Here is a 15,865-nt window from a genome sequence, read left to right as displayed (position 1 = left end):
AACAGACAGGCGCGGCCCGCGAGTCATTTTGCTGCCTGTATCCCTGCCATTGTGTTCATATGGCGCTGGACAGGTCTGCTCGGGGCGATACCACTAGCCCTGTGGTGGTGCTCCAATCAAATGAAACCCAGAGCGATTTCATTTTTATTTTTTTCTGGCTGCTGCGTGGTACCATGAGTTGATTAACCGCCAAGTAGTGTGACACGTGCTTGACAGGAAAAATCATGAATGAAACTGTTTTGGACAGAGGTGTCCAAGCACCCTGAAGTGTTTGATCTCTCCAATATTTCATACAAGGACAGGCAGGTCAGTATTCTATAGATCGCCCTGATAAGCATCCTTCCTGTAACCAGGTTTTCTGTAGTTCGCTACTATTTTTACTAAATCGCTGGCTGTAAAAGAATCGATTTTCTAACACTTCAGCAGTAGGTTGCTTGCTGTTAGCAATGTATTGTGTGTTTCTTTGCTAAGTTGATCACTCATTTCATACACCTGCACATAAATGACAGAAAAATAACTTTGGTAAACAAACAACTGTTTTTATTGGGGGGGGGGGGGGGGGGGGGGGTCAGTATAGTTATGGCCAAAAGTTTTTTCGGGGGGGGGGGGGTTGTGGGGGGGGGGGGGGGGGGGGGGGGGGGGGGTGGGGGGGGGGGGGGGTCACCCTATAGAATTTTATTATTTTTGCTTCATAAAGACAAATGAAACCTGCTGAATAATGTTACATTAACATTGAATGGTATATCGCTTTGTAGTTTTCCAAAAATTGAAAAATATGACATGTAGGAAGCTAACATGAAATACTGTAGTACTATTGTAGTGTCTGGTAAACTTTTGCGATATCATTTTGTAGTTTCTTTGGTTTGCATGATGTCAAATAAAATATCTAAATTATGTAAGAAATACTTTTTTTTTTTTTTAATTAAATTGTCTCCATCCTAACATTCTAGGTCATGCAAAATTTTTGGCCATATATGTAAATTATATTCAGGTCCACTGCCCTCGATGTGATACTGATAGCTACTGTGCCATTCATTTTTTCTGCAGTACTGTAAGAATAGTCAGTCGCGTAGTGCATACCTCTCGTGTGTGCCCGGGTGCGGACTAGCGGTATTGCACTGTGAAAATGCCCAGCGGTGCCACACTGCGCTTGTCTGTCCCGGGCTTTACAGGGTTTCATAAATAGCTGAGACCATATATCTTAACCTTGTGTTTGCATAACACTTAACGGTTCTATATTTCTAGTTAGATGTGACCTTAAACTGTAGTATGTATTTTTTTCCCTTGTAAAACTGTTCATTATGCTTTTTTTTTTCTTTTTTTTTTAATTCTCTACTCAATTTCTTTTCTCTTTCTCCCTCTCTTATATTTCCTTGATGACTGCTACCTTAATGAATGCTGAGGATGTGAGCAGGTTTATATAATATATAATATATATATATATATAATATATATATATATATATATATATATATATATATATATATATATATATATATATATATATATATATATATATAAAAAAAACATTTTTATTTTGTGTGCCCAATTATTTTACCCCTGGTTTTTGCCTGCTATTCTGAACGCCAACCTGGCCAAGTTTGTATTTTCAGTAACTGGTGGTGGGTGAATTTACGTTTTAACAATGCTTTTATACCAGCAGTCTAGTAAAATCGTTATATTTTTTTACTTTTACAGCCAGGCGAGTTTGGCTTATTTATGTACTTTACAAACACTGAAAAATTACAAATTTTAATTTTTACTTGTAATGACTTATTTAAGAGTCATGTAATTTCATGTTTGTTTTTTCTCATATCTTGCATATCACTCAATCACAAAACTGCCAGGAATTATTGCTAGCAAGATATTTATCAGGCTTCTGTTGCACTGTAACTGCGCCCTGATTTGTGACGTAAAACTTAGGATCTTCCTCTGTCTTCTAGTGCAATGCTAATTCTAATGTACAAAGCTGTTCAAAAAATGACCTGCTCATGGTGATTTTGAACCACCCTATGTTTATATATACAAATCCATCTAGATTGCAAATAACAATAATAGTGCCTCCCATGCAAATGAATGTCTTGTGTTCACGCTGTGCTGCAGAAGGTAATATATGTGCACTTGTGATTGAGTCTCGGACGTTTCGCTAACAAATCCAAGTTTAGCTACGATCTTCACACTTTTTTGCACAATATTAAGAACCAATCTGTTTTTGTTAAAAGTTTAATTTAACCCTGACCAGGCTTTTAGTATTGTCCTTTTAATACACTGTGCCCTCCTGTTACATTAACAAGACCAGGAATTGACAAGCTTATTGTTGTTCCAAGCATACCGCTTTATCAATGCTGACATTACCGCTGGATATAACTATAAGCTTTAATCCCTGTTTCTCAGTTTTTATATACGGTCTCACGGTCCTGGATTGCATTAATAATCCACAGGTAAAGTCCCCTATGGATTCCAAGTCTGCCCATACAAGCGAACAAGGAGGAGGAGGAGGAGGAGGAGGTAAAAATAGTGCAGGAATAAAGAAGGAAGGGGGGCAGCGGAAGAGATCTCTTCCTGACGACGCTGGAAATCCAAGAAAATCAAGAAAGTGATTGATTGAGTCTTCCAGGAGAACAAGAAAAGTACAGTCGATTACATAATTTCCAATTTATAACAAACCCTTTTCCTTTCGTCACATTAAGTGAAGCATCAATATAAAAATAAATAAATAATGGAGCATGTTTCCTGTGCATGTTACAGTTCATGCTGTCATACTAACGGCGGGTAATCTGTAACATGGGTACTAACGTGTTCGCTAGAGAGTGCATTGTGGGTTACGCATGATGGTGCATGATTTTTGCTCGTTTTTTAAGTATTAATTCTGTTTCTGAATCTTCCTGCAGGATGATATATTGCCACCGATATCTGAGGCTGAGAGCTCTCCTACATTGCCTATTGGGGACAACCCCTCTGTACAAAAGAGAAAATCAACGAAGAAAACAAGAAACCTGCAGCGTGACAAGGCTGCACAGTGTAACCCAAGCCCCTTAGAAACCCAGGTTTCAGAAGAGGCACCGCAAATCAGTGATAACGAAACGGAACTCTGCGATCGACCTGTTAATGCAGCCATAGAGGTTGACGTGCAAATAGATAAAAGAGAAAGAAAGCCACGCGGACAGTCCTTCAGCATGCCCAGCTGGGGCTTCACCAGTTAGAGCGAAGCAGAAGGAAAACACACCCAAAGAGAAGAAGAGAAAGAACAGGCAGGACCCCGCTCAAGCTCCTGCAGGGGAACACAAGTGCCAACACAAAGCAAATCTGGTGAGTGCTCCGTCTGAAATATTAATTATTTCTGCAGCTGCGGTTGAAGAACTGAGTCACCTGCACAGTTATTACTCCAAACAGCTGCAAAGAATCAATTATATTTCCAAGGAAAACCTGCAAGACTCTGATTACGAGGATAAAGGCCCCCTCAGAAATATGAGACTCAATTGTGGGCCTTCGTTAATCAGGACTGTTAGGAGTCTGTGGAGACGGGCCAGTATGCAACAAAAATACTTCATTAGGAAGTGACAGAAAGGTTACCAAATAGTTTAGTCAACATTTTCAGGCCTTGATCTCTGTGTGTGTGTTTGCTCTTTAGGGTTTCATTTTAGCAATTCAAAAAACAATTGTAATTATTATTAAGATCTACAAAAGCATTCCTCAGCCGTCTTGCTCAACTGCTAAGCACTTCTTTCTGTGGCTTTGGAATATAATAGGTTAATACTGCCGGTATTCCAAGATGGGTATTCCGCACAATACCTGAAATACAAAGCTGTACAAATCGACTGGTAAGCAGAATTTGGGATTTTCACAATTATAAATAAAAATTATAAATCTTAGTGTATCTGTTACAGTATACACGGTTAATTGACACTTACTGTAGTCTGCAAAGTATACTTGTATTTGAGTACCCTGTTGATTGGCACTTAGCACAGACTAATTTAAGACTCCCATTGCAAAGCAGTTTGTGTCATTCTTGTTGTCCCGTGAGCCTTAATTATAAAGGACCTGTACAGGAGGTGCAGTATGTGGTGTTTCCTAATTAGGCCAATGTTAAAAACTTAGCCCAGAGTCTGCCTCCCTGCTTTAAAACAAAACTGTACACTTATTTTGTTTTGCATGATGTGATTAGAAGAAAAATGATTTGCTGTTCTGTTGGCCAGCTGGAGATGAAATGTGTACTGCAACTCAGAATGCATTCGCTGCTTTCTGCCTCAGGTATCCAGTTGTAATATTTTCACTTTCTAGTAGCAAGGTTTTGATTATCCTTGACTTTTGTTAAAATGTATAGTTGACTGCACTAGCCACGTCATAATGAGCGTACGCTAACATTAAGGTTTGTGTTTTTTTGAGTGTGATTACACAGTGTGTCCACTGCTTTTAGCAAATTTATTTTGTAATGTGGGCATTTTATTTTCAGAGCATAGTCACCAGTAATCAACACATTTTGCTGGGTGACAGCTCACTGATACAGAAGTGTGGTAAGCATTTTATTTTGTATAATTCACATGCTTTAAAAAGATGAAAAAAAATGTAATTAGTTCTGCAATCACTACTGAACCTGTAAAGGTTGTAGGCTTTTATTAAACACATTGTACGCTACAATAAATTTTGGAAATTAAAAAAAATAAATTAATCATGTGTCCTTGGCTTTTTTTTATGCTTTACATTTTCCTTACATACACTGAAGTCATTACTGTGGATGTATTCTTTCCCTTCACTTAATAAAAAGAGGCTTCTTTGAACGCTGAATCGCACACCAGTTTCCACAGTGTCCCTTGAGCACCGTCTGTCTTCCACGGATATTCATTTCTGCTCATCACTAATCGAAGTAGTCCTCTATATCGATATTGGGGTTCAGAAGGTCCTCCCCGTACGCAGACAGGTCCATCTGGTTCAGGATCAGGTTTTCAAATGTTTCCTCCAGGTCTGTTTCCCCAATGAGCACAGCGCCCATCATCCTCCCATTCTGCATGACCACCTTCACGTATTCATGCCCTTTAGTGCATCGCAGAAGCAGCTGGTGATCGCTGCCCAGGCCCTGAGCATTGTACTTTCCCAGTAAGACCACCTGGAACACAAGGAACGCACGGCATGGTACATGTGTGTGCTGGGGAGATCAGAGGTGTCATTATGTGGGGAAAAATGCTTTTCACTTGTACACCGTCATTTCCAGAATGAATTCGTCACATATGCCTATTTGAGATCTGTTTCTGAAGAGGTGAGAAGTATTGTGTTATATATCTCATTATTATTATTATTATTATTATTATTATTATTATTATTATTATTATTATTATTCATCTATACATTAAGAAATACAGTACTAAAAGAAATAAATGCAGTGACAAATGTTTTTACTAGAAGTCTTTCAGAAGACAGTGAATTTAAGACAGAAAACCACTTATTTATTTGACTGAAAGCTTGGACATAATAACCAATACCCCAGGACCCAGAAGACTGGAAAGCGTCTTTCAGTACATGCCATGGTTCATACTCACCTTATGATTGAAAAACTTAGTGATGTGCGCAAAGAGCTCAAAGCAGAAGTCCATCTCAATAGACTCTCCCAGTGTATCTGCTGCCATGCACTTTGCTGCATACCACCCCATCTGCCGGGCTTGTGTCCACAACCTCATCTAAAAAAAATACATACAGAACATGACACACACACACTTTACACTGAGTTCCTCTAATTACTGTGTATTTGCATAGTAGTTACTTTGTTAAAAAAAATAAATAAATAAATACATGCACACGTACAATGCACTTAATGTGTAAATCTTTTTGCACATAATCCTAACCCTTTTGAGATACAATTGTGCACTTACATATGTATGCATTAAGTACATTGTAACTATGCATAATAGCATTGTAATTATGTGAGTATCTGTGCATTCACTAAGTAACCACTGTGTAAATACAGTGTGACCGGATCAATATCTCTATAGTCTTACCTGCTGCCACAGAGAGCTGGGCTCCCATGCAGTGGTGCACACATCTCCAGCTGCATAGACATCAGGCTCCGAGGTGCGCATGTGTTCATTGACTTTAAGGCCACAATCTTCAGCTACTTCAAGCTACAACATCAAAACAAATAAATCTGTAAAATAATTAATACTCTAGGAACATTTTAAATGAAAGAATATTAAAAAACTTGTTTACATTTTGAAAGGATATTTCAACATGAACAACTTTACTTTGACAGAGATGTTGTATACAACTTTGCAAATGGTCAAATCATACTATATATATATATATATATATATATATATATATATATATATATATATATATATATACATATACATATACACACACACACACACACACACAGATACACACAAAGTTTTGTTTTTTTTTACCCATAGTGGCCACTGAGTGAACAGTAGGGAAATATGACCTATTAAGCTTTGACTCAATTCTTAATCAGATTTATAGATTTGAGTGGTTTACCCTGCAGTTCAAAATCCAAAAGCACAATGTGTCACATAACACTGCATGCACTGGTCTATTTTAATAATATATATATTTACAACACTACAATGCTGAACTATGGAAGACTGCAGGAAACAGACACCACTGGATTATATTTTAGTATAAAACTGAGCCTGTGTGCCAATTTACATTGTTATAAAGCAGAAGTATCCATGCTTACATTGTTACCACTGACAAAAGGCTCAGTGTTTGGGATAACTCCGGTTGCACTAACAATGAAATCACAGCCATACACCTTCCCGTTGGTTAACTCTATGTACACTGGCCAAAGCTCTGGAAAAAAAAAATCTGTTAAACTGCAATACATTTGAACCGGACTCATGTTTTAAAAAGGGACAGAGGGCACATTCTTAACACCCTGTATACACTTCTCTCCAGTGTACATTTTTTTAACATGCAATCTACAAAGTCACCACTAGGTAGGGATGAAGGGTCTTTTTATTGCACATACTGCATTGAACAAAATCCAAAGTGTGCGATTGTTTATACCCAAGAACAAAATCATCCAATTACAAATACTGTACTGAACCAATGAACCCCTAAATGCATGAGCACACTAACACACACCTCTATCTAATGAACCCCTAAATGCATGAGCACACTAACACACACCTCTATCTAATGAACCCCTAAATGCATGAGCACACTAACACACACCTCTATCTAATGAACCCCTAAATGCATGAGCACACGAACACACACCTCTATCTAATGAAGCCCTAAATGCATCAGTGCACTTTGACACGTACCTTTATCTGCTGTTGATTCCGTTTGATCTGAACCATGCTCTGGGAATGCCAGGGGTGTTTTCATTAACTTTGTGAATTCCTCCGGTTGGTATATTTGACTGATTTCACACTGGTACTCAAAGTGGACTTTGTGCAAAACCTGAAAATCGCAAACACTGTTAAAGGTGCCCCAGGGAAAACGATGTACTAAAATGTGTTAATAAATACCAAGTATCAAACTGTTACTGGTTAGTAAAACACAAATCAATGGATGTTATTGAATGGGAGCATGAGTTATAAAAGCACTGGGTGTTGGAAACATGTGCTCCGTATCTCCCACCCCAGTTCTGAATCTAATCATCAACTTGAGTCGAAGAGGGTGGTGAAAGTCTTCGTACTGCCCCGTTGAGAAGCGTAACAAAGAGATACCGCAGACATGTGTAAAAAGCTTGTACGTGCTGTGACAGGTCGACTAGGAGCTGTGACCACCACAGAGCAGTTAATACAGAAACACTGAATGAGTGCACATTGAGAAGTCTACTTTTTATTATTTGTCATTTTTATTTTTGATATATGAAAAAAATATATACCGTCACTGAAAGTTTCAAAGTTAATTAAGTATTTATTTATATGTGTCAGTTCCAAGGTTTGCAGTAATAATCAATTGCCTTGATTTTATCAGAAGATTTATTCAGTCTAGTTTATTCATTATACTGTATTATCATCAATAACCGTGTTTTAAACCATCAGACTGCTAAATGACTGATTAAATATCTGAAACCGCTCTATATTTCTAATATATAACATGCACTATAGCCCACCAATGCCTAGAGTCTGGTGGAATTGGCACGCTATATATAACTCTCGGGCGTGACTGCTACTTTTCCACAGGGTAAAGAAAAACACAAAGCTGCAGACTCATGTGCCTGATTATTTTTAGTGTCCTAAAACAATCACCTCTTTAGTCCCTTTGAGTTTCATTCCTTCATGCCAATCGGGCCCCAGGGCGCTGCCAAGCTCTCCCCCTTCAGCAGCACTTTGTTCCTGATGTTTGGGACCTAGAACAAAGAAAGCTGGAAATAAACTGCGATCACAACACGCGGTCACCAGTGCATTCAAAGGTGATGCTTAGCAGCAGCTCAAATCAAAGCAAACGAAACACTCTGCACAGCGTGCCAACCCTCTGCATAACACAAATGACAATTTCATTCCTTTAAATAAACAGAGAGAAGTCTATAGATACATGCAGGGTCTAAGCAATGTGCTGGTTAAACAGACTTTAACACTTAACCAAGACCGTGGGAGTGGCCTACATCATCAGCAGTGATCAGGGAGAAGCACAAGTAAAAAGGGGAGCAGTGATAATGTTGTTAGTGTTAATAACACAAGGTTACCTTTGGGGTGTATTTAATCAGTGCTAATAACACAAGGTTACCTTCGGTGGTGTATTTAGTCCTTTTACAAGTTGCTGGGGGCTTCGGCTTCGCAGATTCCAACTGAGGAACTAAAAACTGAGCTGCTCCAGCATCAAAGAATGTGTTTCCCATGGCTTTATCCTTTACAGCCCAGATCACTTCACAGCCCTCTATTTCATACCTGGAGAGGACAGCAAATACCCTGTTAATCCAATGCCAAAGGAACCTGGAAAACCAAATCATTGAATCACACACGCCTTGTCTTTGAGAAACTGGGGACTCCTTTCTTACTTGCTTGTTTACCAAACCAGGTGAAAAGTTACTTACACAAGCTCCAGAGCTATTCCTCCATTCCCCACCAAGGCAATTCTCCTGGCGCTGGACAAACGTTTCTGAAACACCTGCATGCAAACAAAAGCAACAAAGAGAACCCCACTAATCATAAGATACAGGAAATCAATTGTCACTGAAAGACAAAGTACAAGAAACCTCTGGGGCACTACTGTGTATTGCCAGCAAAACACAAGAAACTTGAACAAGTGTCAGCTCTGTGAATGGAGATGGCTCGGACTTACACAAAGCACTGCCTGCCGTTCTTTACCTGTGCACTGTCTGTGTCACGGATTCCAAGCACGTGAGGGTTGCCGTGGGTGATCAACTTGGGTCTCCCTCCTGCACATATGCACAACTTCTCATATACATAACGTCTCCCATCTTCGGTGCATACTGTCTAAAATCCCCCAAAAACAAGCATGTGAAAAAAGATTACCATGACAAGGTTAGAAACAGTACCTTAACGTATTACCATGAGCATCCACACAGTGGCAGTGTTGAGGACTTTTTTCCTGAACCCTTTTCTCCTTCAAAACTTTTTTTTTTTTTTTCCCATATGCAGCTCCACGTGACTCCCACAGAAAAATCAATCCAAGTCACTCCGATTCTCTGCAATCTCTACTGGCTGCTTACAGGTTAACTGCAGTATTTACTTATTAAATCTCCCAATCCCCTCCCTCTGACTCTGCCTGTCTCCACTGTTCTCCTCTGCACCACAACACTCAGGAGACTCTCCGGGAATAGACTGAACTGCTGAAGTATGCTAAAGAGCTTCCAGATCAAAGCAAGAAGTGCTCAGATATACGACAGACAGACAGATAGATAGATACTGGAAATCTCAAAGCATCCTGAAAATGCCTGGGTATGTGGGTATCCATTCGGCTAATTATAAACAAGGCCTATTTAAGCTCTAAACATGGGCTACATGGGTACGCTACAATGCTGCTTGTTTGTAAATTATACAATGTGCCCGTCTGATTTAAGTCCAACACAAACATGGCAGCAGGCAGCAAGGTCAAAAGTAATCTTGAATGTTTTAAAGTACTTAAAGGTACAAAATATAAGAGCACTTGTGTAGAAAATGTCTTTGTTAATTGTGTGATGAGTGCATTCCAACATGAGATGTACTATGAGATTGTCAATACGTCCAAGCAGCCCATGTGCATGTGGTAATCGATTACTGACCGCCCCGATAGACAAGTTAAACTCAGATGTGATGCTGGACAGGAATGTACTGCAGTCCAGGACCATCGGGTTAGGGTATTGTGTTCAAGTGCTAGCCACAATTATTTACCTTGTGTCAATGTGGTAATTGAAGAGAAGCGCTTGAAGCCTTACCCTTTGTGTAAAAAGACTGTGCTGAATTTAGATTTTCAATGGAAACAGTAATAGTGAGCAGTTTACTGCGTCTTTTTTCTTTTGCATAATTCCTGCCCACTTGGACACTTGTCATGATACTCTCTTACAAGGCCCTCCACAATAACCTACAGCAAACATCAATGCTACTATTGTGAGCTTCATTAGAAATGATAATATTTATCACCAGGCAAACTACCCTTAAAAACAAACTCATTCTTGCTTAAGTAAGAAGCAGTAACACCTCTGGAATTCTGATGCAGTGAACATGAAAAGCAGGTCTTGCAACACTCCCAGAACCTGCAACAGAGCACAGTGACTGATCTGTCAATGAAACCTCATGCTGCTGCTTGTAATGCTAGCCGGTGCACAAGCAAAGCGCAACAGATTCATGATCACATTCAAAATGAAACGAACACATGCACACAATGTGGGTCTACATATATAATTTCTTCTATTTGTTTTCCAAAATGTAAGAAATATTAAAAGACAAATAAACTAGAAAAACTACACATATCTATCTATCTATTCAAGGACATTGTGGGCCACTATTGAAAACTACAATAGGAGGCACACAGAGTTTTTGACTTATTGATTACTGATTTATTAAGTGGTAGTGAACAGTATTATGAAAGAAAAGCAAACCAAGTGTTAAGGGAAACAAAGAAGGTGTATTTGTTACGTGCTGGTTTGCTGCCAGTGCCTTCACTGCAGACTGGATCACTCGGACGTTCGGGTTCCTCTCTTCCAAGAAACTGTGGGGCTGCTCTTCCACATCAAAATCTTCTAGAACTTTAGAGACCTTCCAGTTCAAAACAAAGAATGGGGTTAGAACTTATTGTAGCAGTCTCCCTGGCAGAGACTGAGTGAGAAGTGAGGTTAGGGTTAGAACTTATTGTAGTATTCTCCCTGGCAGAGACTGAGTGAGGAGTGAGGTTAAGGTTAGGGTTAGGGTTAGAATTTACTGTAGCATTCTCCCTGACAGAGACTGAGTGAGGAGTGAGGTTAGGGTTAGGGTTAGAACTTACTGAAGCATTCTCCCTGACAGAGACTGAGTGAGGAGTGAGGTTAGGGTTAGAACTTACTGAAGCATTCTCCCTGACAGAGACTGAGTGAGGAGTGAGGTTAGGGTTAGGGTTAGGGTTAGAACTTACTGAAGCATTCTCCCTGACAGAGACTGAGTGAGGAGTGAGGTTAGGGTTAGGGTTAGGGTTAGAACTTACTGAAGCATTCTCCCTGACAGAGACTGAGTGAGGAGTGAGGTTAGGGTTTGGGCTAGGGTTAGAACTTACTGTAGCATTCTCCCTGACAGAGACTGAGTGAGGAGTGAGGTTAGGGTTAGGGTTAGAACTTAGTGAAGTATTCTCCCTGACAGAGACTGAGTGAGGAGTGAGCTTAGGGCTAGGGTTAGAACTTACTGTAGCATTCTCCCTGACAGAGACTGAGTGAGGAGTGAGGTTAGGGTTAGAACTTACTGAAGTATTCTCCCTGACAGAGACTGAGTGAGGAGTGAGCTTAGGGTTAGGGTTAGAACTTACTGAAGTATTCTCCCTGACAGAGACTCAGTGAGGAGTGAGGTTAGGGTTAGGGTTAGGGTTAGAACTTACTGAAGTATTCTCCCTGACAGAGACTGAGTGAGGAGTGAGCTTAGGACTAGGGTTAGAACTTACTGAAGCATTCTCCCTGACAGAGACTCAGTGAGGAGTGAGGTTAAGGTTAGAACTTACTGTAGCATTCTCCCTGACAGAGACTCAGTGAGGAGTGAGGTTAGGGTTAGGGTTAGGGTTAGAATTTAAGGTGGCATGCTCCCTGACAGAGATTGGGTGAGGAGTGAGGTTAGGGTTACAACTTACTGAAGCATTCTCTCTGACAGAGACTGAGTGAGGAGTGAGGTTAGGGTTAGAACTTACTGTAGCATTTTCCCGGACAGAGACTGAGTGAGGAGTGAGGTTAGGGTTAGAACTTACTAAAGCATTTTCCCTGACAGAGACTGAGTGAGGAGTGAGGCTCAAATTGTCTGCGCCAGCATTTCATATACAGATACATACAATCTAGTCAATTATACAATTATTTAGAACAAACATCTCACGTAACATCTCAAGTAAAAGTATACACAGACTATAACCACAACCACTGTAAGCATTGTGGGTGTTTGACGTTTCTGCTGTGAAACAGTGAGGTGGCTTCCCCCCCGCTCCCAATACATGGTCATTAATCCCAGTACAAAAAAAGAATCTACTTTATTCTAGTTAAAAGAAAGTACTTACTAAAGTCTTCTCTGAATCTTCTGGTTTAGTGTCTAATGTTAGTTACAGTATTAGGACTTAACAAGGCATCTCATACACAGAAGTGGCTTTTAATCTCTTACCTGTTTGAAATGCGTTACAGCTTTAATTAGAGGGGACGCAGTGAGTAGGATGATTTCATCAGATGGAAACTGGGAGGCAAGCTATAAACAGACAAAGGTTTTATTTACATGTGAAACTTTATATGTCTGTATTATTAGACAGAGAGAACTGAACCTGCTTATATGAGGACAAAGGAGGGTTTGGGGAGACTTCAAAGTATTTAAAGGGAGCCAACAGAAGTGACTCCTTATTAGTCCCTATTTCAAATGCAGCACAAAAACCAGGTCCAGGTCACTGCTGGGTACAGTATAGTATGTTTATTGGGTAGATGCTCATTCCCAGAGGTTCACCTTATACAGATCATGTAAAGAGCAAAGGCTAACAGCAGATCCGAGAGATTACAGAAGCACTGACTGCACCCTGTTATTAAGCTTAGCTAACTAGGGATGTTACGACATAATTTCAATTTCCACATGTACTTACAAGCCATGCGAAATGACAGCATCTAATAAAACACAGGGGGAGTGAGGCACTTTACTGTGCTATCAGTAATACACAGAGCTCCATTCTAATTAGTCCTCAGTTGAAGGATGTGGATGAAAAAGACAAAAACAAGGTGTGTGAAACTTCTCTTTTTTTGTTGCTTTTTTGCATGTATAACTGCTGTTGCAGCATGTTCTTAACAGTGGTATGTGACTCAGTGAATGGGCAGTTAAAACTAACTATGGGGAATGTAAACAAACTGGACTGAAAACAGAGTGTACAAAAGGTTACACATTGGAAGATACCATGCAACTATACATATCTGTGCAAAACGAAACGATGGGAGTGCCTCTCTGCACCGTTAACTTTCCTGACAAACACACACTTGTGTAAAATACTGCGTGCTTCCAGTATGTCACAGTGCAGCTATGATTGCTTGTTATGAAACAAGAGCTCTTCTGTAAAATCGCCCTTAGCCTCTGCATATTAATAAAATGTCTTAGTGAGAGAAAACAGCAGCGCCATGTTACATCTGTTGCGGAGAGAGGTGGACAAGCCATCTCCTGGGACAGGGGCAGGATTTGTATGAGCACTGCAACCCAAAATTTCGCACTGCCTAATAACGGTGTTAAAACAGGGGAGGGGTGACTTCACCTTCGAGAACAGCATGGCTATGACAACAGCGTCACAATAACAATACTGAGACATACAGACAGCATTTAACAAAAACACTGCAGAAGAGGCTACTTGCAGAACACGTTTTCTGAACTTCTTAAGCAGAAGGATTTAACCAGCAGGCCCACGTTGTTTTGCTGTTTAAACCTTTTTAGTTTTCAAAACTTAACTTTGGAGTGACAGCACCCTTTTGGGGTTTCTTCTTATCAGAAAAACATCTACTGCCAGTAAGAAACCTCCAAAAGACTGCTGCTAGTAGTTTAACAGCACGCCTGGGGGGGAAGAAAGAGACTTCTCTCTCCAATCGGCCTTATCCATTTTTGAAAGGAAAATTCATTTTATATAAAGAATGTGTTTTGTGCAGCAGCAAAATCCATTACCTTTACCAGATTTTTTGTGCCCCAGCGTTTTTTTTTTTTTTTTTTTTTTAACAGGTCGCTGGAACTCACCTGAGCACTTGTGCTGTAGCCATAAACAAACTGGGTGGGGTAATATTTAGTGCAACACAGGAAGTAAATGACGAGGTAACGCCTACAAATCTATAGCACTGACATAACAAAATAAGGGTCAAATCTCGTAGACTTGACTAACAGTAATAATTTACAACAATAACCGTGCGCTTTCTGAAAATGTAAATGTAAATTCATAACAGCAACTGGCTGTGCACCATTTTACCACAATCGTGACACAAACAAATTACCGCTACTTTAGTTTCACACTTCTGACCGTACAGAACTTAAGTGAAATGCGATTTTCAGTTAAACTCAACCTGCTAACCTGCTCAGCGCATGTGACCCCTGCGATGCCTCCACCAACGATTAAAAACTTGCACCTCTGTGATTCTGCAGCCGCCATCGCTTTCTGTAGTTTCCTTTGCAAAGCCGAGTACAACCGAGAAGCGGTGGGACACAGTGTCACTTCCGCGGTGTTACACGAGCAACGCTGGAAAAGATCGATCACCAACTAAGAGTGCGTATAGCTGCAAGACAATATGCAAACCAGCCGGCGTGTAACTGCAATTCAAACCAAACACAGTAAACAGCAGGATTTTAGAAGGGCTTACGAAGACCAAAATGAAACTACGGTACCGTGAGAAGGTCAAACGTAATCATGTAAAAGGCGAGTACTTAAGTGCTTCCCCAAATCATCCGAGTGGCAACAATTACAGCGTAAAAGGGTTACACATCAACGCTGTACCACGTACAATCATTATACATCTTGCAGTATCGCCAGTGATACTAAAAAGAAGATATTATTTAATAATATAATGACATTTTTTAAAGAACTTCGAAAGACAGAAGCATGGTTGTTATTATTTGTTGGTGGGCTCTTTGTAACACAAACGGTACCAGAAGACTTGAAATAAAAAAAAAAAAATAAAAAACCCGAAAGCCTGTTTAATTAAAATGACTCCGAGTTCGTGAACATTTGAACCAGCCGTTATATTTTTAACAGAGTGTGTAGCAGAGTGCTGGAAATGAATCGGTCGTGACAGTGCTGATAAACATGCTTGTACGGATGATATAAAAACATATGTCATAAATGATAAATATTCTGGCATATAATTCCAGTTTTTATACTATAGCTATTTTTTTTCTGGCCAGATGCTTCTCCTGTCTATTTATAACATTAACGCCCTTTTCCACGATTGGGTTGCATTTCATTTAGACAAGGTGTATCGGGCTATGCAACAGAAAGAGATTGAAGATGACACTACCTGGTTAAGGTCTGTGGTTCAAACCACAAGGAATGCATAATTTATTTGCAATTTTTTTTGTCAATAAAATTGATTGGGGGTGTGTGATGAGGAGTCTGGAAAAAAAAAACATTTTAGCATGTTAATGTAGACTGAACCTAAAAAAGATACCCTTTAAAGAAATGATTGAGATGTAGGATGCAATTTAGAGTTTGCCTTTACAAACAGGCAGACCCCTGGTAGATATGGAATGGGTGTGTTTCATTGAATATGGAATTGTGTTGGTAAATATCAGTCCAA

General features: G+C 39.8%; 2 protein-coding genes across 3 annotated transcripts in view; one reads left to right on the top strand and one right to left on the bottom strand.

Annotated features, from left to right (window-relative positions):
* The window catches only part of LOC121320109 (ATP-dependent DNA helicase Q1-like), a 39,628-nt gene extending 34,959 nt beyond the window's left edge, over positions 1–4,669 (top strand). Inside the window, exons 15-16 of the mRNA XM_041258336.1 lie at positions 2,442–2,630; positions 2,892–4,669. Of these exons, the coding sequence (XP_041114270.1) occupies positions 2,442–2,600 (159 nt within the window). The 3' untranslated portion in view covers positions 2,601–2,630; positions 2,892–4,669. The remainder of the gene's footprint in view (positions 1–2,441; positions 2,631–2,891) is intronic.
* An 87-nt stretch (positions 4,670–4,756) lies between these two features.
* On the bottom strand, positions 4,757–15,316 carry pyroxd1 (pyridine nucleotide-disulphide oxidoreductase domain 1). Of its 2 annotated transcripts, none has more exons than XM_041258344.1 (12): positions 14,647–15,316; positions 12,732–12,812; positions 11,046–11,165; positions 9,276–9,404; positions 9,002–9,075; positions 8,695–8,855; positions 8,217–8,332; positions 7,281–7,419; positions 6,692–6,804; positions 5,991–6,113; positions 5,535–5,672; positions 4,757–5,104 (listed from the first exon to the last, which is right to left on the bottom strand). In XM_041258344.1, exons 1-12 carry the CDS (start codon positions 14,722–14,724, stop codon positions 4,856–4,858), a joined length of 1,521 nt encoding a protein of 506 aa, XP_041114278.1. In that variant the 5' UTR covers positions 14,725–15,316; the 3' UTR covers positions 4,757–4,855. The 2 variants fall into 2 exon arrangements, with proteins under 2 accessions (XP_041114278.1, XP_041114279.1); XM_041258345.1 differs by having other exon boundaries at positions 8,217–8,317; positions 14,647–15,312.
* Positions 15,317–15,865: the final 549 nt, after the last annotated feature.

Source organism: Polyodon spathula, chromosome 8 (genome assembly GCF_017654505.1).
Source record: "Polyodon spathula isolate WHYD16114869_AA chromosome 8, ASM1765450v1, whole genome shotgun sequence".
Taxonomy (NCBI): domain Eukaryota; kingdom Metazoa; phylum Chordata; class Actinopteri; order Acipenseriformes; family Polyodontidae; genus Polyodon; species Polyodon spathula.
Note: the sequence above shows the minus strand (reverse complement) of the source record. Positions and strands in the feature narration are given on the sequence as shown.